A 25,558-nucleotide genomic window follows, 5' to 3' on the forward strand; every position below is an offset into this window, starting at 1 on the left:
TACGACACCACCTAGTCGGGCACCTGTCCCGTGACCGAAGCTTCAGGGGGGAGCCCTGCAAGTCTTCGGTCCTCTCCACACCACCTAGTCGACTAACTCTATCAAAGTTCCCCTGGTTAAGTGTAAATGGTTAGAGGATCACTGGAGCCAGAGTTGAACCACGGAGAAAGCAGAGAAAAGACACCCACCGTGGGGCTCGAACCCACGACCACAAGGTTAAGAGCCTTGCGCTCTACCGACTGAGCTAGACGGGCTTGTAATCAAACTTGAACAAGACGCTAATATATGACATTCCTGATCCGGTTTTACTTCATATAAACTTATCAGACCCCTATTTTCCTTCTGAGCAACGAACAGTACTTGACGCTTACGCCGGAGGAGTCGACCAAGTACAGACCTTTGTCAAACATACAGTCCATCATTGACGCCCCGGGAGGCGAGATTCGTAGACCGCTGCTCAGGATACCACTCCTATTGCTGAGCCTTGGACCATGCCGAAGGAGCATGCGATCTTCCTTTCCCTCAATCTTTACGCCCAATGACCTTGGAAGAGCAGCCCAAAAAGCGGCCGTGTTCTACCCTAGGCTTACCGTGCTCAATCATGTCCTCGAATATCTTCCTCAGAAGCAACCACACCCGAGGCTTCCATATGATCCACCACCAACTGCCGGTTGCATACCATCTTAATAGATCACGAAGACTTTCCTCCAGCTAAGGTATTTTCCACCTCGCATTCATCCCCACTTAGAGCTCCTGACACTGTCAGAACACAGCGCTTACCTTAATCTCAGGACTGACTTCGTCTTTCGTACGATTGTTCCTGTACAGACTCCCCATGAAGTCCTGTTCCACATTATCATAGGTGACGCAGGGGTCTGACTATAGATTTGATCGATAGGGATATCAACCGCAGCCCATCAGAAAAGCGCCTCAACGAACCCCCTCGATGATAACGAACCAGATGCTCCTCTTAAGCTTAACCCCGAGCGCGAACGTGTCGGCAACACAACACTAAGGATTTCACATTCCCACCACAGTAGAGCATGCATCAGCATCTGTATTCCATACGGAGATCAGAGGCAATACTCCAATAACATCAATGAAAATAACCAACGACCATTACAACACGCATATCGTCATAAGGTTGATCATCACCACTTCAACATTCTTCACTATCATAAATGCAATGCACTCGAAAGGCCTTTCTCAAAAAAGGTATCGCGACTCTCGCGGCGAGAGTCTCGCCTACTCCTATACTAAGGATCATATGATTCACGATCTTCATTTAACAAGTCTATGCATATGACATATGCCATCATGTTCATATCAATGAGAGTCATCATGCAAGCACCCCAAGTGCACTATCAGTACGTAATCTAGGGTTCATATACGTATACGATAGATTAGTTCATCAAAAAGACGCTAATACCCCGCCACCAAGAGTAGCAGCAGTATTCGACAAACATATCATCACTCCTCGATGCCCAACCGAGACACCAAGAGCAGGGCAACTTATACCAGTACTCTCATTCCTGTCTGGTCAGTAGTAATTTTGACGCGTTGAGAAGGCGGTAGACAAACAAGTACCACAGCAGACGCTTATGCTAATGCAAAGTCGGCCAAAAATGACCATCCAGTGAAATGTGATGTTCTTGACAATAATCTACCCGTCGGAGCTCATCTTCATTTATTGTTTTTCCCACTCTCGTGCTTTCCTTGCACAGGGTCAACGGAAAATCCTAAAAGCTAAATTTGAAGCACAGAAACAACACTTCGACTCACCAGCAGCAGCAGATAACAACTTCAACGAGGATTCGCTGCACGTGGACTCACCGGCCTCGCCCTCCCCCCTACTAGAGTGACGAAGATAATCGAAATTCAACTTTGATGCCGGGCCGCCAACATTAGCAGAGGTGACCGCAGGTCCAACGATAGCAGTATCAACAGTCATCATCATCTCAACTGGAGGAGGCACCCCCTCATCAGCAGTACCCATCATGGCAGCAACAGTCGCTCTCTCGTCAAGCAATTGCCTATAGAGCTCAGCAGTAGAGCTTGCCACAGTCTTCCCCCCAGGAGGAGCTGTAGCATGACCAACTGCTGTCGTGTTCGGATCAGTCATCCCAGCGTTCAGTGCTTGAGCGATGAGACTGAGCTCCGGTGTAGGTCCCAGGCCTAGGATCTCCCTCTCCAGCTGAGCCACCTTCCTAGTGGCCTCTTTCGTTAGGCCGTCCTGTATGGCAGAGCGCAAACAGCGCCTCATCTTCTCCTCCAATGCTATTTGCAGTGGCAGCTTAACATCGCCCTTAGAGACCCCATTTTTATGACGGGCTGAGTCAAGCGCAGAGCCAGAGACACCCTTCGGGGGTCCAGACAGCTCCTTGAGTAACGCGTGAGCGCTAGCGACCGCACCAGAGGGCGCGCTGAGAACAACTCCATTGAAATCATCGCAGCCACTTCGGAGTCCACCTGATGAGCTCCTGGAAAGTCTCGGCCTGCTTACTGGCTTGTGCATGCTGATGAGCAGTATAGGCCTGCACAATATATCGACTCTCGAACGGATATGTTTACTCACCAGTGTGTTGGCATGCTCCGAGACGTGCAGGTTCCCACGGATGCTTTCAGTGATCAAACAACCCGCTAGGGTACACTGACTAGCAGCGCCGGTGATATTGACGATGCGCTAAAATAGAGATACTGGAGCACTCAGCATTCAGAGAGTAGTCCCACCTCTAACACTCCATCGAGGCGGGGTGAGATCTTGATGTTGACACTACAAATCAAAGCCAGCCGCCTGAAGTGGCAACAATGACAACAGCAGCGGATCGCTGACTACTCACTTAATTTCCTTGCCCTGCTTGCCCATAAGGGTCCCAACGCTAGAGTTGGGTACGACCAAACGAAGCACTGTCGGCGATGAACCAGGACGGCTTGGCACCTGAGCGCCAGGATGCTCTCAGTGAAAGCATTGCCTACTTTGGCGGTGCCGAAGGAAGTCGTCTGAGTCTGAGCAATTTGATTGCAGATTTCGAACTTGCCGACGACCTCTTGCAAAGCCTGAAACAGAACATATATTCATCGCGATTGCACAAAGTACACCCTACAGCACGAACGTTCGCAGGCCTCCCGCTGAGGACCATGATACGCTCGGTGGTGCCCGGGAAGTAACTCCCACCAGAAGAGACATGAACTGTCACTCGAGTGGCCTAAAACTTCGATGGTCAAGCCGAGATGCTTTCCCCCCTGCCTTCTCCAAAGCGGCGATCTCCGCCCCGTTTTTCCCGATAATGGCTCGAGCCTGGTCGTGTGTGATGAGAATCTTGCAAAAGCACCGCTCCGCGTTCAATAGCGTTTTCCCTGAAAGAGAACTGCTTCGTTAAAGATGGGTAACATGTTTACAAGCATTCTCAGCTATTCGAGGGCCTTCAAGTACTCCCAGCAACTTGGCAATACTCTCCGAACTTCGAACCAGTTCACTGACTAAACCTGAGCAGCAGCAGCAGCCCCATGACAAAACTCTTCCCCCATCACGAACTCACTCCTCGGATCTTGACCCCTAGCGAGGATCTCTTCTACCATGCTCATTGTTTGAGAAGGCGTGGTATCATCTTCAACCTTACACCACCGAGCCCCGTTGATTTCAGTGTCGGTGAGGGTATTGATGAAATCACGAATACCAGGATTATCGGACCTGCTGTTAACATTGGCAACAACAGCGTGTTAGTGACCATCTCGTACGCGATAGTCTACCTCTGCGTATTAGCTTGCGAGGAGTCCCCCTGCATTCCCAGGTGATGCTGATGATCTCCGATGGTATTAGAAGTTGCCCACAAGTTGCCAGTGTGGTGATTCCTCTGCATCCGCACCGAGGCACCAGTAACAACACCTGTGCTATCATTGCCTTGACTGTTTGACGAGTTTGAGAGTTCGGCAGTCATGCGTGTGCTCTGTGATAACGCAATCAACTGAGAACAGCGATGCATCACCCCCGTCTACACTTGAGGCCTCAACCCGGACAAGCTCGTCCTAATACAAGCTCTCTGTCAAGATGATTTGGTGACCACAGGCAAACTCTGGCTCCACGCTTTCGGAAAAGACAACCATAGGGAATGCAAGATCCGTTCTGTGTAGAAGATTCGTGTCACGCGCCACAAAATGGTGCCGAATCTCAAGTGCTCACTACCTACTCCGGGGTTCGATCCCGGCACTCGGCATTTTTTAGGAATCAAGTCATACGGGCACCAGAAATAGCAATAATACCACTCCTCTGTCGAATAATGGCTGTTGGAGGAGTCAGACCAGCGGTTCTCTCATTGCCACTGGCCGCAGTCTTATATACGTGCATCATTATGGACGTTGGTTGTTTTCTACCACGCATCCCTTTGCCAGTGAGAGGAAGGTCAGGTCACATGGATCCCCTCCTCGAGGACTATGGGGTACAGGCCAAGACCCTCGAGGAGATCACGTTCGAACATTCCCAGTGCCACTGTGAGGCTGCCCAGTAGATGATGCACGACCGGTGCTTGACGAAAATGAGGCTCAGTAATAGTAGGGGGTTCGAGCGGATGGGGGCAGGCCTATTGACCGTCGGGATCTCTTACCGTCCGCTACACTGCATAAGTGTCGTGGGGGAATGGTAAACTTGGGAGCGCAGTACGTTGGCAGTGAGAGCGGCCTGTAAGGAGGTTTACAGCGCTCGACCATCCATGGAGGTTCATGACCGACTCTCCATCATCACCATCATTATTCAGAATTCTATCACCCGCTAAGGCAACTGAGCACCAGCTGCCAGAGAGGGAAGAGGAGGAGGAGGAAGGGTATGTCGCCTCCTTCAAGAAGCGATCCCACGAGGCACCAGCCAGGTAGTCATCTCTCAACATGTCTGAGCACACGGGGCTACTTCTAATGAGCCGATGAAGCGCAGGAAGACTACTCGGGTCGAGCTTCCCAAGTTGGACCTCTAACAGCCTTTGGATTTTGGTAAGAAGCTCTCTCATACGGACGCCACCGTCAGCGTGAAAGGCTTCAAAATGTTGGCCAAGTGGCTGTTCGGTTAGGGGATGGTCCGGTAAGCTCTCGCCCTACCACTCATCTGGAAGCGTACTCATTGGAGGGTGCTCGGAAGCTGTGACGCGGTCTCTGATTCGTCCTTTGGATGGCTCACGGTTGAAGGGTGCAACACAACGTGATTTGCTCGAGGGATGGTATGAAGGGCTGCCGCTCAAATGCTGCAGCTCTCTCTGGTGGAAAGCCTTTTGATTCACAGTCAAGGAGCAGTGGGAGAATGTGGTTTCCTTCCGCTATTAATTTCGTGGCGCGTGACGGTAGTCTCAGTTGGATAAGCATCGTATCAACAAGTATCGACTCCTGTTATGCATCGCCTTGGCAGAACTCATGAACCACTCCATCAAAGTTCAAAGCATCGAGTCCCTCCTGAGACTGCTGGATAAGGACGATCTCGATAAGAAGAAATGCAGTACATGGCATCAGACCTACTTATATCGATAGTCCCCTCAGGATGGCACGAGGCCTTCACCGTCGGCAGGCACGCCTTCTGTGGTGATGCATTGTGCTAGATTTTTCTGGGAAGAGTGGACGGCCGAGATCAAGGCAGTCAAACGATGACTCCAAGAGTGCGGTTCTTACGACGTTGATTTCACGTTGCTGCGGCCGTGGTTGAGATGCGTTAGACTTCGTAATGTGGAGAGCGTAGTGGATGAGGTCTACCTCTCCCTCCTGCTGAGGAGCCTTGTCAAGAGATGCGCACATGGTTGTATAGAATTGGCGAGAACAGCCGTGCTGAGGATATGCAGCGTGAGGAGGCATATGCTGCTGAGGACAAGTTGGAGAAGTGGATGAAAAAGGAGGCTGTTACTCGGGCTCCGTCACGCGCCACGAAATTATATTGGGGAATTCCTGTGTTTGGGAGGCATCCCGAAAGTCGACCAGACCAACGTCAAACTCCCTATACCAATATCACTGTTGTTTCCTTTTCTCATCGGAGGGTATATGCGTTCGAGTGTTAAAGGCATGCCGGGAGCATTGCAGTTGCTCTTATTCATCTCCGAAATGGAGTCCGGCAATGCTGTCCTTCAGACCATACAGTCGTGTGAAAACCAGAGAGCCTACAAGTTGCTCAAAGAAAGGGAGGTAGTATCAACAGGAACTGCAGTATTAGGCCAGGGATGGTTAATCAGGCCAGCCGTGATAAGCTGACGAGAGAACGGAAGGGTATTGACCATCAGACTGAGAAGCTGACGAAGAGGTAGGAGCTCGAGGGGGTCGCCGTTTACGTGCTGCTATTGGCAGGGTCATGGCCAGTTCCTCGGCCACTAGTAAGCTGGAGTCGTTGGAGGCTGAGTTCAGCAAGCAGACGGTTGGGTTGCAGTCACGGTAGTAACGGAGGGAGGGGTATTATCGTGATTGCTGGTATTGAGAATGGCAGGTCCGACTATGTGGCGAAGAGGAAAAAGATTGACGAACTGTTGAAGGGGGAAAGTGCTGAGGAAGCACACGTGCCAGAAAGCGTAGTGGCATCACATAGGAGTGGGGAGTCCATCTAGTGGGGGAATGAAAGGTTATGGTGGCTCTCTAGGGGACGCACCAGTGGCTAAGAAACGCAAGTCGGTTAATAAAGTGGCTCTGTCCTTTGGTGATGATGATGATGAGGATTCCTCCTCGAGTGAAGAGGGAGATGATGAGAAGGCTCGAGGGAAGATTATTATACCCAAGCTTAAGAAGGTGAGCTGGGCCTGGTGGTTGTAGATATTGATCGATGCAGGACCCCAACGCGAAGACAGACTTTTTGCCAGATGCGGAGAGAGATGCAACTCTTGAGCATGATAGGGAGAGGCTCATTAAGGAGTATTACGAGGAGCAGGAGAGGCAGAAAGGTATATCTGTGTGAGTGCCTGTGTGCAGTTAGGCGTGCTGGTCAGGACTTCCGCTGAAGGTTACGTATAGCTACTTCAACGGCACCAATCATCGTCGGGCTATTGAGGTCACGCAAGGCTGTACTGTGACGGACTTCTTGGCGAGATGCAAGAATCAAGTGAGTTTACCTGGACCAGCCTGTTCGACAGGATTACACTCTTCAGTTGGAGGCGGACTTTCCTGAGCTCAAGAGTCGGAGCATTGGAGGTATAAAAGGACGCGGATCGCCGTGTTAATGGTTGTTCTTGCAGGGAGCTCCTGGGACGAGCTGCTCTTCGTAAAGGAGGATGTTATACTCCCCGGCAACTTGCCTTTTCATTCGCTTATACGGGATAAGGCTCGCAGTCAAGTGAATGGGCTGTAAGCAGTGTGTCGGCATCCTTACTTGAGCTATGCGATAGGGTATTCTATATCATGTTATTAATATTATGACGGTTACTTAATAGTCCATGAAAAGGACTTATGATTACATATATTTATTATTGGAGTTTTACGTGAAGTGGCGTAATATTCTGTGGAAAAACGCGATATTCGCACTATGCAGTAGTCATGAAATATATTTTTCACTGCTGTTTTTCATATCACGGGTGAAACTCCATTGACAGATAGTTATACATCTAATATACAATTTTATCTGATAGCTAAACATAACTACCATGGTGTTAACACTAATAATGATACATTCATCATGCAGAGAGACTATATGAATTTTCGCCGTATTAGCCGAGACGTCAAGTTTTCATGCATTTGCATAAGCAAAGTATATGCAAAATTGAGTGTGACGATGGGTCTATCAGGCCGCTGTATCAATTTGAAGTCGATGATGGAGGTCTGGGTATTGGAGACATTCGCGCGACGAGAGATAGAAGCAACCCAGGTATTGTCCGTTGACACTCATCACTCGTCATGGTGACTCTTTAGGTAAAATAGTCGATCGTAAATGGTACGAAGAGAACAAGCATGTCTTCCCTGCCAGCAAGTGGGAGCTCTATGATCCTACTAAGTGCGCTAGTTCGGACGCTAAAGCGAAACTACAAAGTTTGACCTGAAATCTGACCGAGCCGTGCTGTGTTGAGGGCCTCCAGGAGTGAGTCCAGCTTGTTTTTATACAGTATGGGAGCTGGCGGTTCGAAACCGGAAGATCAGCAGAAGGAGAAGACTCCATCCTATCCTAATCAAGTTATATACACTGATGCATTTTTACAGTCCGCTGGAGAGGAGAGTAGACAGTATGAAGATGGTCTTGTGGAACCATCAGCACCTCAGCTTGATGACAGTGATGACGATGATGATTACGACATGTGAGTGTTTATGGTTGCACTTCAATGAATGGTTTCTATCAGTACTAGCATGCACGTGTCGACGGGTATGGATGGTTTAGGGGCTGCTGATGATGGAGACGCAAAGTCCAGGTGAGGCTGCTGTGCAGTTGGTCGAGTTACGACAGCTGTGGTATTTTAGTTCGAAGGAGCTACAAGCTAGGACGTTCCTTACTGAGGCTGAGAAGTTCCAGCAAATGACCGACTCCATGACACAGTCCATGCACGAGAAGACCTCCGACTTGATCGACAAATACCCACCGTAGGCTGATGGCTCGGTTGCCGTTGAGATTGGTTTATGTACAGGACGCAACGACGAGATGATGTTGTGACTACGCTAGGCAAGCGGTTATCAGTGTTTCAAGACCATGAAGATAAGCTGGATGTAAAAGGTAGGAAGATGCTCGATGATTGAATGACGTTTTTCCATCAGATTTGTGGACTCATACAAGCAGTGCGCCCAGAGGGCTGTCGAGTCGCGGAGAAAACACTAGCTCCACTTGTGTTTCACTCAATATTCCACAGAATGGTTGTCGAGTTTTTGAAGTATTAACTCTATATGAAATTGAGAGTTGAATTGAATGTCCGAACGCAACAAATCTGCATGGGGCAGAAACATGTTATAGGCCCATATTCTCCTGCATGCTGGAAAGTGTCTGTTCATAGCGAACACCGAATTTAGCAAACTCATCGTATTTAATTCTCATCATAGCTGGCTTGTCAAAGTCGGCCTGAGAGGGCAGTTCCAGTGGCATAAGTTGGCGATACCGATGCACCTGTTGGGCGATCAGGCTTGTTCCCAGCCATACTGCATTCTGCCCGGTGGACTTGATCCCTATCGTGCTGGGCAGGTTAGTTTTGTGGCGCGCGGAAGTGAGCATCTGGGAAGCAGTAGATGGTCGCTATTGGAGGGCACGAGCCAGCCAGCCACCTTGAGTTCCAACTTGAGCCTTTTGTCGAAGTTGGTGAACATTGTCGAGCCTCCCGACAGGACAATATTCTGAAGAAGCAATGCCGCTGAGTAGCGTCCATACGCCTACCGAATAGAGTCTAGCTCGATAATCTATAGGAGCAGCTTGAATGGCGTCATCGACCAGTACTGGCACTGGGGTAGCGTCCCTCTCAGGACCACAGGAAATAGTCTGCGACAGCTAGGAGCTAACGCGGGAACCACAGGATGCGTTTACCGGCTCGAAGAGAATCTCGGGAGCTATGAAGCGCTCATAGTAAACTGAATACTCCCAGCCGTAGGCATCGCTCCTCAAGCGTTTCCTGGCCAATTTTGGATCTACGCAAGAACGATGACGAGGGAATCCTCCACGAGCGGTACCATCATCGAGCCTGATGGCCTCGTCGACAGGGTTGGCTGCCAAATAACAGCTGCCGTGCTTGATCTTTTGCACAGCCGAGGCGATCGCTTTCTCCCTGTCCCTCCGTCGGAGAGCGCTCAACGGCTTGAACCTAGTGGAGGTCGATCGGGCTAGGACGACCACAACACATGTACTCTTCGCGAGCCTCAAGGTGGCGTTTTATCATCTCTGAGATTTGAGCGCCGCCGATTGCTTCCTCTTTCACTGAGCTGCAGACCAAATAGCCGTCCACCTGAGGGAAGCAATAACGCGGGTAAGTGCGGTGAGCAAGGCTGACCAAACACATGATCTTCGTGAGGTTCTCTCCGATATCCACAATGGTACCTGAGAGAAGACGGCCTCGTACGACTGGGCAGAGGTGGCACTTGCCTGTGAGGCGGCCAGGACTGCAGTTGGGTCCGGCAGAGGCGAACAGGGCGGCAACGGACTGGTCCACTATAGTGATGGAGAGAGGCGAGAGTGCGGTCATCAGAGCACGCATGAACTGAAGGGAGGGAGACCAGCCGATGGGAGGGGCCAGCTGAACTCACCTGGGCCCGATCGACTGGGGAGCTCATCGCTGGCAGGGCCTGACCGAACACATATCATCGACAACGCAGAGGGGACAGTTACGAAGAAGAAGTGACAGTCCATGGGGTCAATTTTGAGGTACTCCTTGCAGCATGCATCGGTGAACAATACCAAGTCGCTGAGACTCTCAACTCTTCCATCGCGAATAACAGGGCGAACCGAATATCCAGCATCGAAAAGTCTCAGCCTGAAGGGCGAGCAAACTAGTAGGTGTGCCCCAAGGCGATACCCCTGCTACTTCATCGCGTACTTCCCTATGTAGTAACTGAAGGAGATCGTGGGAGAAGCGAACGTTCAGGGTCAGGCCTACTCTCCCCTGGGACTGTCGCTGTTCTCTCGAGGGACCGGCGTGGCGACAAGACTAGGGATGACGCAGTCCGGCGCCGAGTTGCCTGCGAAGCCGATTTTGGCCAGCCCGCTGCCGAGATCGATCGCTACACGGTGTTCCATCAAGAGTAGCCTGGGACAACAACTTCGCATACTATGAACGCAACTAGCCTCACTGTGTGTAGAAAGGATAACTGGTAAGTGGGCATGGCCCTACTCAGACGAATACATGACCAAAAGCGTTTATCACACGCCTGAAGGGTTGACCTACACCGAGCTTCCAGGACATACTTATGTCGTGTATGCGAGGCAAAGGAAGTTGCAGAATGCTCGAGCATCTACATATACCTCCCGTCAGCTCATTGACCATAGCTGCCGTTGTTTACTCCATCCTGACCCCTGCGCCGGAAAACTCTAACTTACGCCGATGAACCCCATCAGAGGTCTGTCCTCAATGTTGTACCCCACGCATAGCGTGGATAACACTACGATCGAGTCGAATCGTCAGAAGCCAGCATGCACCCTATTACGATGCAACAGCGAAGGGCAAAGGAGGCAGCTCATATGAATTTTGACAGATTACTATACACAATGCCGAAACTTCCGAAGCCCCCCATTCCACCCCGACCCCTTTGCATACTAGTGACCATCCAACTGGTCGGCCTCCCACTCCAGAGGCCTCACCCACCCAAGCCCTTCGTTACCCTAGGGGCATCTCCACAACTCCTAGAGGAATACATCGGATTTCATCTTCCAGCCCGAGCTGTGACTCGCATCGGCTTCACTGTGATGAAATATTAGAGCAGGTGGAACATACCCGACGCTCCAACGCAACTCATGTATTAACCCTTCGAGAACACGAGCTCCCGATTATACCTCGGATGTAGCAGCAAAGAGTACTCTCGGGTACGCAAATGCTTTTTCCGATACTGACGACAACAATGATACATTATAATGGGATGAAGGATATGCTTAGTGCAGCAGGAGACGACGGAATCTTCGCTGTGCGGGGGCAGGATAGCCTCACGGGGCAGATATTTTGGGCGCAACTCGGCGACCAAAGAGACGACGCCGGAGCTCAGTGAAGAGCATCTTCCTCTCCTCAGCTACCGCGGGTGTGCCTAAGGCAACGCGAGCTCGTTTGAGCGCATAAGACCCCTATGGACAGACCTAGAAGTGTCGAATTCTCCTGCGTTCTGCGTATCAAATACGGCACGACATCCTTTACCGGGCCGTAAGGTACATACTTATACCTGGAATACACGCCTTCCTGCCCGAACCCCTTGCACGCACGCGTACGCTTTATAGCCGTTATCAGCTAGGACGAAGGTAATGGGGTCGCTCATGCCGAGGAGTTGGCCAAAGTAGACGTGCTTCTGCCTTTCCTCTGAATTGCCACACTCTTCGAGAGTCCTGAGGCGAAAGACTCAGGTGCCCAGGAGGGTCCGGACGAGCTCACTTGACAGTGAAATTGACTGTTGCGTCGTTGTGTGTGGCAACCATAAGCCTCGGCTGGGAGGGATGGACAATGAGGTCCTCAATAACAGCGTGACACGATGCCGTTGTCGCCTCGTAGGTATCCAAAATTGGGGCCTCCCTGCAAGAATACAGTTCCAAGATGGATTCCATGATGACCCTTGGAAATCTAGCATCTAGTACGACTAGTTCACTGATGTCTCAGTAGTTGTGGTAGAAAACAAACATCTCGACAGAATTCCATCTATAGCCTGCAACCCGTATTGTCTCAACCTTCCCCCGACATTCTTCAGGACTGTGACGGAAGTTGTAAAATATTTTCACGATATCATTCTTAGGACAATTCTTTTAATTTTATTCGACCGTTCCCTCAGCATCATCACTCACACCAAAATGGACCTGGCCTTACCTATTTTCGCTCTCCGCCTTAAGACGTTCGCTGACCATATAAGCCCCACGGACGACTTTGCATGCAAACTGATACCCCTGAACAACGAGGAATATGCAACAGATAGGGGGAGTGCCCACCTCTCGCTCCGCCATTTTCATATGGTGATTAACTCTGAAACGTGCGTCCTTCAAATACGTCTGAAACGTGTTGAAGACGATAGGCCTGAGCGGATCGATGTACGGGGACATGCGAATTTCGTGGCGAGTGACGCTGAACCCACCCTTTCTCCGAGTCTCTGTTGTATTTCCTCATCATATGAACCACTACGTTGTCAATAGCCGGTTGTATCTACAGCCCAGTACTGACCAGCGGCCCTCAAAGATCCACGTGGAAAAAGCTCCTAATGTGGTGATGACATTTACATGGGAAACTGATTGAAGAATGTGTTCCTAACAATATGCGAAATTCAAAATGAGTCCCCCCCGAGACCATCATAGGCTCCTGGAGGATTTCCTGGCGACCACACTTCTTTTCCTACCGCAGTCCACTCCGCGTCAATCATGATCTTCACACCCAGGCTGTACGCCTTCTTGCATATCATGTCCACTCGATGCAGCATCGCCCTGACCAAAAACGGCGCTTTGTGAACTACTCCACTAGTGGAGAATGCCTAGGACTACTTCATGAGCTCAAGTTCCTCCTCGTCCAACGCCGCATCATACAACGGGCCGTGCTCTTTGCATTCCTTCACCATCTGAATACAATCCAAATCTCTAACAAGCACCGAAACAGCGGTGTTTACTACCTCCGACATATCAATGAGAGTCATACTGCACGTCCAGTCGACCAGGTCAACCGAGCCGTCATGGTAGATGTCCAATTTATCAAATGTCCTCTTTATCTCTTCCTCCCCTCCCTTAGGTTCGTTGAAAAAATTTAGCCATCCCTGTGCAACGAGGAGTGATACGCTGCCCGACACAGACCCCACCGCCCCAGAGGGCAGAAAGTGCAACGCCGTCAGCGGCTTGGTCAGGATTGATGCCCACATGCTAGCCACCTGTAAACCCTTTTTCCAAACCTTACCTTTTTGAAATCCTCATAGGTGAGCTCTCCATCGCCCTTGCCCCCGAGTCGCTCATAGAAAGCGCCCATTTCCAACATCGCCGTAGAAATCCGCTCCAGTAGCACAGGTGCCCCTGACGAGTAGCCCCAGATGACCCAGTGGAATCACCGCTGGTACCTACCTAAGGCTGATAATTTGATGGCAGCGAAACCTTCCTCGGGCGTGGTGTTGTGTACGGCATGCAAGGCTGTCTCGAAGATCTTCACTCGGGCATCACATCTGATGACAGCTTCCCTCACTACGTATTGGAACTCGTGGACCCAAGCGGAGTGCACCCCCATCTAGTCTTGATAGTCAACATGACCGAGAGTGAACCACAGTCCGATACGAACACACAAGTATTCGAAATTCAATAAGATCATAACTATCAAGACTTCAATTAATTTTACAGCGTTTACTATTTCATTTTCAACCACGCCATTACATCAACTCTAGCTGCTAATCCCAAGACTACACACCACACAAGCGTTATGAGAAACCCCATGTGCCGTATGTAGCACTCACTTCTTCTCCCCCTCGTAATCATATACCCTGGCATGCATGAAGTCCGTCCTGTCAGGAGCATCACCCATCGCGTCAGGCTTCTTAGACTGGGCCGAGAGCTCAGCTTCCGCGGCATAATCCAATATACCTGCACATGGAGAACAATGTGTACTATTTAAAAAATCTAATTCTTCTCACTCTCCAAGTTCGACAAACGCAAGCGCACATTCGAAAGTCTTGTTTTTCAATGATTCGAAACATGGCACACTCGCAATGGGAATTCACATGCTAGCCGAAATCAAACCCTCCTGATCGCCAAGTTAAAGAGTGAAAGAGCGTCCATGCAGTTCAATAGGTAAGGATGGATTACACTCATCCCCCTTCAAAGAAAGCAACCCTACGTGTCCACAATACCTCCTACTGGAGGGTTGATATGATAACGATATCAGTGTGGGGAAAAACGCACTATATCGGCGGTAAGAAGATTGCAAAGAAATTCTTGTTGGTTTTGGTACACGTTCAGCAAGTCTTATGCTCACTTGAACATCATACAGTTGAGTAAACCGAATATCTTTTTCCTCTACTCCCGACGGAGAACTAAGTGGGTTACCTCCAACACCAGCCTCGCGGAGCTTCTGCATCGTAGGGGCTATATCACGCTCATTCTCGCCAGCACAAAAGTGGGCGAAAAACGTCTTTTTCAATAGCCAATTAGTGATAGTGCTGCCCAGGACGGTCTGAGAAGTTTTATACCTGTCAGCGGAGCGAAGCATTTCATGAATATTCGAGATTTCAATGCTTACAGGAACTCCGCATTCCTCACAATAGAGTTGTATGTGCACATTTTGAGCACAACAAGCCCGCGAAATACCTCAGTCGTTGTTTTAGTATGGAAGGCGACCTCAGGGTTATCGAACCTCAGCTGAGATAACACGACTGATTACCATAAATCGCCCGAAACGTACTGGGCCTGGCCGGCCCGTAGAAAACCTCCTGACCGCACAGGAGGATGAGATTAGACTGTACGAGCATGCAATGCGGATGCGGTGGCTGCAGAGAAGTCCACCCAACATCACGATGGAGCCGAGGGGGCTCTCGGGGAGTAGTGGGGGAGTTCGGAAACTACAATGAGATGACCCCAGTGAATTGAAGGCTACATACGCAAGACCTGAGCACCGTGTGACATGTAAACACTCAACTGCACGCTACATCGTAGAGGCGCCTCATATCGCGCTCACGGTGATAGCTTTGACTATGAAAGATAAACTCAAACGACGCTCAGAACAGACTACTATACATCGTCACCTTGCCCGGTAGAAAATTCTACGCCAGGCTTCGGCGAACAACAGAGCTCTCTCCTCAACAACAGCTGGAGTTCCTGAAAATAAGGCAAGTTGTGTACTAAGCCAGAACATACAACTACAGTGCGATGAGGTGCACCAGGAGATACGAAAAGGGCGAGAGTACCATCATAACAGTTATACGAGTCATCTGCGTCGTAGGGCTACCGGAATAGAGTTTCCAGTGCCACTCGCACGTTATGCCATTTTCCACGACTTGCCTATCCAATGCGAATGCACTGTATGAAATGATCGCATATGCAAGCCAGAAAGTCTAGACACGAAATCGTACGAATTACGCTGATACTGTTTCTTGCGATACCACAACCGACTACACAGTGGAACACCTTCTCCAATGCACGCATGCGCAACCAGCAACAATTCTCTCCTCAACTACTCCCCTTCCCGCGCCTCACCCAGCATAGCGCTGTTCTCTTGAGCTCTGCGGATCAAATAGGGGACCACCTTAACAATAGGTCCATAGGGCACCAGCTTGCATCTGCTACAACACCCTCACCACTCGCCCTACCACCACAGGCGGCCCACACTGGATATCCCTCCTTCGCCAGAGTAAACGTTATAGGATCTGCCATACCATACAGTTGGGCGAACATCACGTTCTCTCGACGATCCACAGCACACTCGCCTAAGCGCCTGAGAAAACAGACCCAAGTCGTAAAGCTATACAAAGGCTGGAAATACGTGTGCAAAGGTAATTTTAGCTCTAAAGTACTGCTGTACAAAAGTTACATCACCACACATATTTTCGTTCTCTAGATTACGCGTGCTGTATGATGCCCCCCCACAGTGTGCACCAAAGTCAATACAGAGCTTACTCTATTATAGACCTAAACCCCTCCCACTATGGAGCTCTCTACTCCACCACACAAGACAACCCCTTGGGTACTCACTGGACAGCATATCTCACCGTCCCCGCGTTATGTGAGGCGATGATCATACTAGGTCTCGACGCGTGCTTCAGAAGATCCTCGATGCTCGAGTGGTAGGATGCCGTAGTAGCCTCATATGTGTCATGTATAGGAGACTCCCTGACACACCAGGCCTTCCCTAGAGGCTCACAAAGGGGTACCTCCTACCGGCCCTCCTTCTCAGCCAGGGCCCTCTCACTTACTATGTATGCACCTCTCACTACCTTACAGCCGAGTTTATATCCCTGATAACAGCACAGGGGGAAATTACCATTACTGAACGAGCCATTTCTGATCTCAGTCAACCCCAAGTCGGCAACAATTTAATGGCGCGCGAGAATTTCTCATGACCTTACCCTTCCTCACCTCTCGCTGGGCCATACGAAGATCCCGATGGACTCGGCGACGAGTGTTTTTCAAATACGTTTGGTACGTGTTGTACACTATCGCCCTAAAGACCAATTTCGTGGCGCGCGACAAATGCAGCATCTAGGTAGTCCAAGCACTCACCCCTTAGTATCGTCCCCATTATATTTCCTCATCATGCATGCCGCCATTCTATCGATCGCCGGCTGTATCTGAGCCCATCCCACGGGTCGTCCCAGCCGACCAAATGACCTCTGCTACAGCTGTCCACTCAGCGTCGATAAGAATCCTCACTCCTCCCTCATAGGCCGCCTTGCATGCCGCATCCACCCGATCATACATCGACCTAATGAGAATAGAATGTCCATCCTCCCACAGCGGTCCCACTCGTACTGTAATAGAGCAACCTCATCGTCACGCCTGTGTACGTTCATCTGAAAAACGATCTCAGAGTCGACCCCACAACGGAACGCAGTAGTATTGGAGTATACGTTTGCTTTCCTCAGCTGAACTCAGGACTTTCCTTACTCAGCCACGAATCCCGGTACAAGTGGACAGGAAACAACACCTTTTCCCAAAATTCCCTCACAACTCTCCTGTTTTCCCACACTCCGACCAAATAGAAGACACTCACGCGAGCACGTACTGATGCATCGAGTAATCTAGCCCTCCGCTACCTCCGACAACTCCATCACAGAAAAACTATTTATCCACTCGATTGGGTCGACCTTTCCATCGCCGTCGTCGTCCAGCTTGTCGAACCTCATTCGCATCTCCTCTTCCTCAACATCACCATGCATCTCAACCCATCCCTAACACCGCAGCAGCGGAATCACACTCGGGCAAAAGTCATACCACACCTCCTTCACTTCCTCATAGGATAGCGCACAGTCCGACCCACCACAGCGACTGGCATATAATGACTCGAGCTCCCTGATTCTATTGGACACTCTTTCTAGCACCACTGGTGGACCTGATACCAACCTCATCAACACTCCCGAGACCGCGAATCACCCATTGGAGAGATTTTCATAGCTACGATCCCCTTCCCTTCTACTGCACTGTTTACTGTAGAAATAGCAGCTTTCAAAAGATCCACTCGGGAATCGAATCTAAACACCACCCCAAGGCGTTCATCATCTCGTCGTTCTCATCCGCTGACCACCTCCTGCCCTCCTCGTGCCTTCCTAACACAGTAGGACCCGCCGTGCCACTACTCGACGCTACCACATGAGAGACCTCACCCTCGTCCACTGGGTCCAGTATAACTAACCACCATACACAACAACATCATCCAACACCACCCAGTTGCACTACCAGTCACCCCAGCCTCTTGCAAGCGTACCAGCTTAGGCTTGATATCCACCTCGTTCTCCCCCGCACAGAAATGCGCAAATAAAGTTCTTCTTAAAACGCCGTGAGTGATACCATCCCCCAGGATGCTCCGAGATCTCGCATACCTTCCACGAGATCGTACTATCCCAACTCCAGCACTTGCTGCCCTACAGCGCCTCAGCATTTCGAATAACGTAGTTGCAGGTGCACAGCTTGAGGACAAGCCACCCTCGGAGGACCTCTCCCGTCGACTTCCAGCGAAAAGATATCTTGGGGTCGTTCAAAGGCAACTAAGAGGGTCAATGCCAAGCTCCCTCTCCCCTACTCCCGAAAGGACTACTTCTTGCACCCTGTTAGTGCTGGTACAGAATGCCCTCATCACACGCTCGCATGAGACCAAGCAGGAAGCAGTGGGCCGACCGATTAGCATTCGTCGGCGACAAACAGCCCCCAGCATAGGGTAGCGCTACTGCAAGGCCGAATGAATCTACCATGAATCACTTCGTAGTACAGGGAATAGTGAACATATCCGTGTTGCATCCCCAAATAGAAAAGTATTAGAAATTGTCTTCCTCATTGAAGCACATAACTCAACACAGCAAATACAGTGAGAGGCAGAAGGCTCATTTGAGGGAAATATTATATTGTATAATAAAACAGTGTATAACATGTATAACAGGCTCTAAGGTGTCACAGGGAACTACTGGTGTCACCACCAGGTAGCGGGATTAGTCGTCGGATGAGAGGGAGATGAGAAGGTCGACTGCCTAAATAACTCGTCAGTAGTAGCAGACCCAGAAAGTAGACGTACTCGAAGTAGACCCCCAAACGTTCAAGGAGCGACATACTCCAACGACATCATCGCCCTTACAATATGAGCTTCTTAGCACGCCGTATATACGATTCTTGACATATCATCATAACTCGTCGAGCATGAAGAATATCAACGTGATTGAACTCCTCGAGAGCTTCAAGCTGAGATTTTCTGACATCCACATGCGCTGAGAAATTACGAGCAGTGGGCTCTTTCATCGCATCATCCTGTGCCGCCTACCCAATCACCTCCTCGAGCTCCATTGAGTAGTGTCCTACTACAGACTCGAAGGGCTTCAGGCCCTCAAGGGACTGGTCCCTCGAAGGTCCTACTACCCACATCCTATCACCAATGGGAGCTCTATTGAGGATGATAATATCAAGCACGGATCAGTGTATCACCACAGCGGTACCCTGCTCGTCTGATGGCACCGGAGAACATGCATATGCAGACTGGCAAAAACTTAAATGAAAACTTCGCTCCGCCAGCGGCCAGTACCAGTACATTGATAACAACTATGACGCGTTGTGAAACCCTTAGAAACCATTACGACGAAGTTGCCTGTTTCGTCGGACGAGTACTCGCAGTTCGGCTCCGATGTTGCCGACCATGCCGATGCAACATAACATCCTCTCCGTTCTCATCGACGGTTATGCTTTCTGGTGGCCCCACAGTACCCTGCCGGCTCACTCGACTCACCCTGAAAGGCAGTGCTCGCCTTCTACCAAAGTCCTCTGTGCTACTACATTTTCTTAGTCCTCCTGTCAGTCCATCGGTCCTCCTCATACGTTATAACATATTCCCATGCCTTGCCTCCTCCCCCAGTGGCCACTCGCAACTACCCCACGCCGTAAGCCGCGAGGACCACCTCAAAGTGCGACTCACCATCTCGACATTAACCAGGCACCGAGTGGGCATCCAGCCTTCCTCTAAACACCCTTCTTTATGACCGTACGCAAAACCGCACCCTAACGAATCCACAAAAGATATCTTGAAAATCTTCGCTGTGCGCAACCCTCCCTCACCTGCAATATCCCACAGGCAGTCCTTCACATAGACGTAATCATGTTCAGCAATCTGATCACTAATAGTGATACCGTAACACAGCCACTTCAAGAGCTCACCTCTATACCAGAAGCCTCACGTTCTGTTGGGGAGTAGGCTGCCACCACGATGCACAGCCTGTCAAAGGCCAACTCACGGTACTTCGCTACGGCCTCGGAGGAGCTCGTCATTGACCCCGTGTTCTGCAGTCTGGCCAAATCTGAAATCTTCCCGCTGCGCACTAGTATCCTATAACGACACCTTACACTGTCGTGCCACAACAGGGTAGTTGACCGCAGTAGCCGACTTGTGGCGCGCCAAGAGGACACTATCTGACAAAGGAGACGCTACCATCGAGATCTCTCACCCAATTATAGTGACAGCCAGTACGACGAATAGAAAAAGTTGGAATCGATCAACGTCAAACGTCCTTCTTACCGCTATTGATCCAGCCCCACACCTTCTTCTGGGAGCTGTTCGAAGCCGTCACATCCTCCATGAACCACATGTTGGGCTTACTCGACTCGCTGTAGTGGTAGCGGTAGACTCGGCCCGTATGGCTGAAGAGCAAGATGCCCTAAAGGCGGTCATCGCTAAGGGCCGGCAGTACACGTTAAGGTGGTTGTATTGAGTGGCCTTTGCGATGTTGAGGGCAACGAAGAGCTGCTTGGGCTTTACCCATTCGTTCGAGGAGTCGTCGATTTCTACCAGGTAGTGGTCCGGCACGATGATACCTGAGATAAGCCCCTGCGGCCCCTCAAGGTCTACCACTCCCCACACGTCCCGTCCTCCTTCTCCACGAGGCAACTCCAAACTCGATCAGTGGTGTTGGGCGATACTGTGGAGACCTGCAGAAGGAAGATACTATCGAGGGCTAGTGGTGACACGATGAGACCTGAGCCGTCTCCCCAAAATGCAGTCCCCCTTCGCCATCAGTACCGTTAAATTCGCGAATACCTACACAGTTACCACAATGACCCCTTGAGGGAGGAGGAGCAGCCGACATGCTATTTTGGAGTTCTCTGACACTAGACAGCTCCGATGGGTTAAATCGACTTTAGGGGGCAGCTTGGACGGTGGCAATCTACTCGTCATTTTATAAAGAACCAATCTCAAGGGGATAATCACCGTATCATCCATATCACTTCATAACAAACATTCCTTGTAACTTAGAGATTGCACGTCCCTTGAGAACCTTACGTAAGGACCTTGGAGTCCATACTTCAAGGAATCCGGCCCTTCAACGGCCCTTTGCAAACTTAATTACAAGGGGGCGATCCTTTCTTAAGGAAATGCTCCTGAGCTATACCGCCAATATCAGAACTCATATTTAGGCAAGAACCCTTCTCAGATACTTGAAAACCGGTGAGAAAAAGTCGACTCATTTTGCGCTCTTCAGAATTCATCTTCGAGCATCGCTCCGCCTTGGTGCGTGCGTGCAGAGAAGTCTGCTTCTTTTCACTGTTCGCAATCGCCGGTTCGCATCCCACGGCTCATAGGTCACTCTAGTCACAACATCATCGTCTCCTGGAGCATTCGGGATAGCATTTTTGTGATGAACCACGATACACGCCAGAACACAGAGGATTCCATAGGTAGCTCTTGGTCTGGTCTCGAGGAGAGAGAGAACCTCAGTAGTTCGGTCATCTGCCAGACCTTCGGGAACGTACACACACCAACGCTGACCGGCTGAGGCAATATCGGCATCTTTATGGTGGTCTACGCACCCAGTCGCCGTCGAAGTGGGTTACCATCTACTACTAAGCCGCTGCTTCTCACGACGTCTATGACAGGAGGAGAGGCACTCGCGATGCCACGAAGGCCCCAATACGGCGAAGGGGCCGGCCGAGGGCTGACAGCGTGACGAGCAATCAGTTCGACGCAGACAGGGCCTTACTCGTCTTCAACGCCCCTAGCTACTACAAGGTACACACCTTCCTCGACTTGGTAAGGCACCTTGATATAGGACCATATGAGGTTTCTCACGGAGCACGTAGAGAACTTCGAGACGGGTACGGCGGGGCCGACTAACGTGAAGCTGGCAGCTGTACTAGGGCAGTCCATGGCATTCATGAACGCCGCTTTGGATGCTCAAGCCACAGTACGCTCGAAAGCCTCGTGGTTCATCGAGGTCCCTCTCAGCCCACCCTACTCGGGGACGAGACCTTGTCCAGTGCCCGTGCTGCTGTGAAGAGCGGCTTACCGAGGTAGGTCGTCTTAGGCGTCACTTGGGTATCGTCGCGATACCAGGTTCAAGGCCGCTATGGACCATATCGGCCGACTGAAGGGTGAGCCAGACTGGACTACTGCCGAGCTTGAGATCTCCTAGGAACGGTTCGGAGGAGGAAGGCCTATACCTGTCTACGTCTCCTCTACGACAAGCTTACCCGCTTCGCAGCGGCTCAGCCGTATAGTGGCATCAATCGCATCAGAGGGCGAAAATCGGTGAAGTACCAGACGGACCAATTCGCGATAAAAGTACAAGTCGGGTTTCATTTCAATGGAGCCCTCTTCTTGTCCAGTCCCTGCTCAGCGAGCCAATGGAGGCCACCACCAGTCAGGTCTCAGATGATGTAGCCGAGGAGGTGATTACTCATCTTGTGAAGGCATTTGGGCTGCCCTACAATCTCATGTGCGATGCTGAGGAGGTCGTCAGACGAGCGTAAGGCGTAGGTAGACCGGTTTGGTGGCAGCGGTAGGTCTACAGGTATGGCTATCGTTCTGAGGAGAACTATAAGGCGGCTATAGAGCGGATACTGTCCAAGTGGGCTGGCATGGACCAAAGGGAGCGGGTGAGTTGTCGTGACCAGAGGGGGGACACCAGACTGTTGTTAGTGCCGATTCAATGCAAGGCTGATAGACTCTCCTCAGCGTATCATAAGGTTGGCTATGCGATATTAGGATTCTTGCACTATGGCAGTCTTTCTTCTCTATGCACAGAGTCGAGTCGATGTGGTTACGATGTTCGTTGTCGTGGTCGTCGTCAGGCTTTGGGTAAATGGCAACAGCTCCCTTTGGCTCCTCTTCCTCGGAGGCCCCACTGCCTCCACCTGGGGAATTACTGTTGATGGTAGACGACTTGGTGGAGCGTTACGACCTAGATAGGAGCTGTGACAGTGCTCTACGTTGTAGTGCTAGTGCGCGGGGCTGCTTTGATATTCTCACCAACGTCCACAGTCTGCAACTGGACCGAGCCGAGAACCCGTCCGCCCGCGTTATTAGGGAGCTTGGCAAGGCCGGTGCCCTGATTCATGGTCCTGAGGGCAGCAAGTCTCCCAAGAGTGGGATCGTCACCTGGTTGGACCGCATCACCGACCGAGACAGACTTCGGGCTATATCAGAGCTAAGTGTGGCAATGATAATGGTGATGATAGATGAGTTCTGTGAGGAGTATAAGCTCGACTACGCATGCCAGAAGACGCTGAAGTTCGCAGTACCGTGCACCGAGGTGGCCAGCATTATCTATAATATGACGGCGAGAGACCACACATTGCTGAAGGCCAGTCACAACCCCAGCGCCTACGTTATGAAGGAGCTCAGAGGGAAGACAGTTACTCGTGAGAGGCCGTCGTCAATGCAAGAGCCTTACCAACCTGGAAGGCCCCTCCTCCGCCCTTTACCTACTCGGGAGAGGTCTCGAAGCCCTCCGGGCCGAGGGCCACCAACAGGTTTTGATGTCGCTGGCCCGACAGGAGGCGGTCGGTTTGGCCCTGAACGTAATGACAGGTTTTCGACTAGAGGACCTCCTCTGCAGTCGTACAGTTCAAGCGGGCCTTATTCCGGCAAGGGCAGTGGTAAGGGTGGTGGTGGTAAGGGGAACGGCAAGGGCAAGGGCAACGGCCCGCCGTTCATGGCGGGGACAGCAAATCCCTATGGAGTTCGTGGCCCCTCTGCCCCCGCTCCTCGTCGACCCGGTGGACGTTGGAGTTGAGGAATAATAAGTTGGCGATATATGATTTCAGTTCTCCGGTGCTATTTATCTGTCATTGGGTCGTGTTCACTCGTGAGCGGTATTGATTCATTCGTCGTTTGTTCTTAGTGGCCACCTGCCCGTTGTTTTCGACACTTAGCGTCCCCCCTGCCTTCTTACGAAATGGTGGCCCAGTTTACGACGGAGCCGCCATCGAACTACTACCAATACGCGAACGAGACGCCGCCCGCTGGTGCCCTCCTAGTGGCAATAGATGAGTTCGTAGACAAGCACCAGATAGGCCAGACCGGTGACGACATGTTGAGGTAGCGGCAGCCTACCTCCCTTGCCGACTACCTTAAGGGTACTCCTATTAGGTGCTCTATTCCCGCCCATTCCTGTTGGGAACTCGTCCTGTCGGATCACTCAAACCTCAGCGATCTCGATGCAGCCCAAAACGCTACCGGCCGACTCGTTTCTGAACTGTCCACGAAAAAGTAGGAATTTCGTGGTGCGCGACATTTTGACAATTTTTTCAGAGTCCTCATGCATGGTACCGGTGGGAACAAATCGCCCAAACAAGGCTTCGTCGCTTGGCTGAAAGAGATCTCTGATGTAGGCTTGGCGCGATTAGTATTGGTTAAGACGTATACCGCACCTTTGGAACTTGTTGTTTTGATTTCAGCGAGATCGCGGCCGCGCAATGGCAGACATGAGCGTGGTGATGATAATGGTCATGATCGATGAGTTCTGTCAAGAATACGGTCTCGACGAGGCGTGCGAGAAGTTTCTCAAGTTCGAAGTCCCTATTGCCTTATCGGTGCCCTTCATTTTTCATCATAGCGCTGTCGACCGATCGCGCATCGAAACGGCCCGTAACGCAAGTAGCGTCGTGACTGCTGCTGTGAAGGAGCTCCTCATCCCTCACAGATGGCCTGCTGGTAAAGGCGGCAAGGGGAGCGGGAAAGGGAAGGGCAAGGGGAAGGGCTCGCACGAGTCTCCCAGGCCTGGCCGCTTCAGATCGGTCAACAAAGGGCCGGGTTGCGACAGTTCGCTAGATAGAGCATCTAGTCGTATATGGTCATTCCTAGAGGAACAAGGAGCCCCCGATAAGGTCCGGGACATCCTCCTCTCTGGCTGCTCGGCAGCTTGGGCCCTCGAGGCGGTCCGGAACGCTTCGACATGGGAAGAGGCTCGGGACATCGCTCTGGGCAAGGAGCAAGAGTTCTCGTCATTGCCATCGATTACAGTGCTCGAGAACGGTGTGACCTCCTGGGTCCAGCGGGCTACTGTAGACGGGAGGGTAGGTGATCTCTTGCGGAGGTTGCTGTCTATGGCAGACCTGGACGATGTATTGGCGGGCCGCGTGCCTTCTCTTGAGGCTGATAGTCTCGCTGCTGGTGCTAGGGATGGGACCTTCCGGAACGTATCGGCCTTCGCTAACGCTCAAATTCGGAGAATCGTAGAGAGCGCGACAGATGAGTATGGTGTTGGTGCGCCCAGGAGGCGGAGTAGATCCCGCAGCCCTCGACGGAGTGAGTGGGCAGGGGATCACAGTTGGGAGAGCGGCCCTGAACAGTATAGTAACTGGCAGCATACCGGCTGGCAACAACAGTCGAGCTTCCAGGGCGGCGGATGGTCCCAGAGTGGCCCTCAGGGGTACCAGCAGAGGCAAGGGTATGGCGGAGGCTGGTCGGGCGAGCGGTGGTGAAGAGCCTTAGTGCCTATCGAAGTCGAGCGTCGGAGCTATACTGAATGCTGATTACATTTCCACACTGCATCTCTGTTGTTGAGTGGCAATAGTAGTGAATCTGGAAAGAGAGCGGTA

At 51.1% G+C, this 25,558-nt stretch overlaps 7 protein-coding genes and 1 non-coding gene across 8 annotated transcripts; 4 read left to right on the forward strand and 4 right to left on the reverse strand.

The window, feature by feature from the left end:
• Nucleotides 1–181: 181 nt before the first annotated feature.
• Nucleotides 182–254, reverse strand: Pmar_PMAR005211. The gene has a single exon. It is a non-coding gene; the product is annotated as a tRNA-Lys (tRNA).
• Nucleotides 255–1,683: 1,429 nt separating this feature from the next.
• On the reverse strand, nucleotides 1,684–4,475 carry Pmar_PMAR005212 (conserved hypothetical protein; the record flags this gene model as incomplete). The annotated part of the gene is made up of 9 exons (XM_002786463.1): nucleotides 1,684–1,739; nucleotides 1,783–2,423; nucleotides 2,470–2,534; nucleotides 2,576–2,683; nucleotides 2,731–2,794; nucleotides 2,841–2,938; nucleotides 2,977–3,057; nucleotides 3,105–3,206; nucleotides 4,410–4,475. The coding sequence occupies 9 exons, from the start codon at nucleotides 4,473–4,475 to the stop codon at nucleotides 1,684–1,686; spliced, it is 1,281 nt and encodes a 426-aa protein (XP_002786509.1).
• A 1,284-nt stretch (nucleotides 4,476–5,759) lies between these two features.
• On the forward strand, nucleotides 5,760–7,982 carry Pmar_PMAR005213 (Protein FAM50B, putative; the record flags this gene model as incomplete). Its single annotated transcript, XM_002786464.1, has 12 exons — nucleotides 5,760–5,884; nucleotides 6,021–6,150; nucleotides 6,198–6,265; nucleotides 6,310–6,393; nucleotides 6,446–6,546; nucleotides 6,596–6,741; nucleotides 6,782–6,893; nucleotides 6,939–7,051; nucleotides 7,098–7,125; nucleotides 7,185–7,293; nucleotides 7,731–7,810; nucleotides 7,855–7,982. The coding sequence occupies 12 exons, from the start codon at nucleotides 5,760–5,762 to the stop codon at nucleotides 7,980–7,982; spliced, it is 1,224 nt and encodes a 407-aa protein (XP_002786510.1).
• Nucleotides 7,983–8,046: 64 nt separating this feature from the next.
• Pmar_PMAR005214 (hypothetical protein) lies at nucleotides 8,047–8,667 on the forward strand (the record flags this gene model as incomplete). Its single annotated transcript, XM_002786465.1, has 4 exons — nucleotides 8,047–8,234; nucleotides 8,277–8,345; nucleotides 8,395–8,514; nucleotides 8,559–8,667. The coding sequence occupies 4 exons, from the start codon at nucleotides 8,047–8,049 to the stop codon at nucleotides 8,665–8,667; spliced, it is 486 nt and encodes a 161-aa protein (XP_002786511.1).
• Nucleotides 8,668–8,872: 205 nt separating this feature from the next.
• Nucleotides 8,873–10,642, reverse strand: Pmar_PMAR005215 (conserved hypothetical protein; the record flags this gene model as incomplete). The annotated part of the gene is made up of 11 exons (XM_002786466.1): nucleotides 8,873–8,983; nucleotides 9,029–9,133; nucleotides 9,184–9,252; nucleotides 9,293–9,394; nucleotides 9,440–9,713; nucleotides 9,757–9,854; nucleotides 9,900–10,106; nucleotides 10,153–10,191; nucleotides 10,235–10,379; nucleotides 10,431–10,457; nucleotides 10,503–10,642. The coding sequence occupies 11 exons, from the start codon at nucleotides 10,640–10,642 to the stop codon at nucleotides 8,873–8,875; spliced, it is 1,317 nt and encodes a 438-aa protein (XP_002786512.1).
• Nucleotides 10,643–11,542: 900 nt separating this feature from the next.
• Nucleotides 11,543–21,148, reverse strand: Pmar_PMAR005217 (proline oxidase, putative; the record flags this gene model as incomplete). The annotated part of the gene is made up of 26 exons (XM_002786467.1): nucleotides 11,543–11,640; nucleotides 11,690–11,772; nucleotides 11,819–11,932; nucleotides 16,244–16,381; nucleotides 16,430–16,506; nucleotides 16,628–16,712; nucleotides 16,772–16,839; nucleotides 16,889–16,973; nucleotides 17,021–17,061; nucleotides 17,305–17,439; nucleotides 17,488–17,600; nucleotides 17,642–17,739; nucleotides 17,793–17,895; nucleotides 17,945–18,087; nucleotides 18,134–18,252; nucleotides 19,025–19,136; nucleotides 19,523–19,614; nucleotides 19,662–19,744; nucleotides 19,802–19,853; nucleotides 19,901–20,040; nucleotides 20,087–20,152; nucleotides 20,259–20,380; nucleotides 20,431–20,554; nucleotides 20,599–20,668; nucleotides 20,716–20,777; nucleotides 21,088–21,148. The coding sequence occupies 26 exons, from the start codon at nucleotides 21,146–21,148 to the stop codon at nucleotides 11,543–11,545; spliced, it is 2,484 nt and encodes an 827-aa protein (XP_002786513.1).
• Nucleotides 21,149–21,792: 644 nt separating this feature from the next.
• On the forward strand, nucleotides 21,793–23,751 carry Pmar_PMAR005218 (hypothetical protein; the record flags this gene model as incomplete). Its single annotated transcript, XM_002786468.1, has 8 exons — nucleotides 21,793–21,921; nucleotides 21,963–22,027; nucleotides 22,071–22,108; nucleotides 22,150–22,298; nucleotides 22,343–22,482; nucleotides 22,528–22,612; nucleotides 22,656–22,702; nucleotides 22,953–23,751. The coding sequence occupies 8 exons, from the start codon at nucleotides 21,793–21,795 to the stop codon at nucleotides 23,749–23,751; spliced, it is 1,452 nt and encodes a 483-aa protein (XP_002786514.1).
• A 162-nt stretch (nucleotides 23,752–23,913) lies between these two features.
• Pmar_PMAR005219 (hypothetical protein) lies at nucleotides 23,914–25,508 on the forward strand (the record flags this gene model as incomplete). The annotated part of the gene is made up of 4 exons (XM_002786469.1): nucleotides 23,914–24,056; nucleotides 24,108–24,227; nucleotides 24,270–24,345; nucleotides 24,416–25,508. The coding sequence occupies 4 exons, from the start codon at nucleotides 23,914–23,916 to the stop codon at nucleotides 25,439–25,441; spliced, it is 1,365 nt and encodes a 454-aa protein (XP_002786515.1). The 3' UTR covers nucleotides 25,442–25,508.
• Nucleotides 25,509–25,558: the final 50 nt, after the last annotated feature.

Source organism: Perkinsus marinus, assembly GCF_000006405.1.
Source record: "Perkinsus marinus ATCC 50983 genomic scaffold scf_1104296931384, whole genome shotgun sequence".
Lineage (NCBI taxonomy): Eukaryota > Perkinsozoa > Perkinsida > Perkinsidae > Perkinsus > Perkinsus marinus.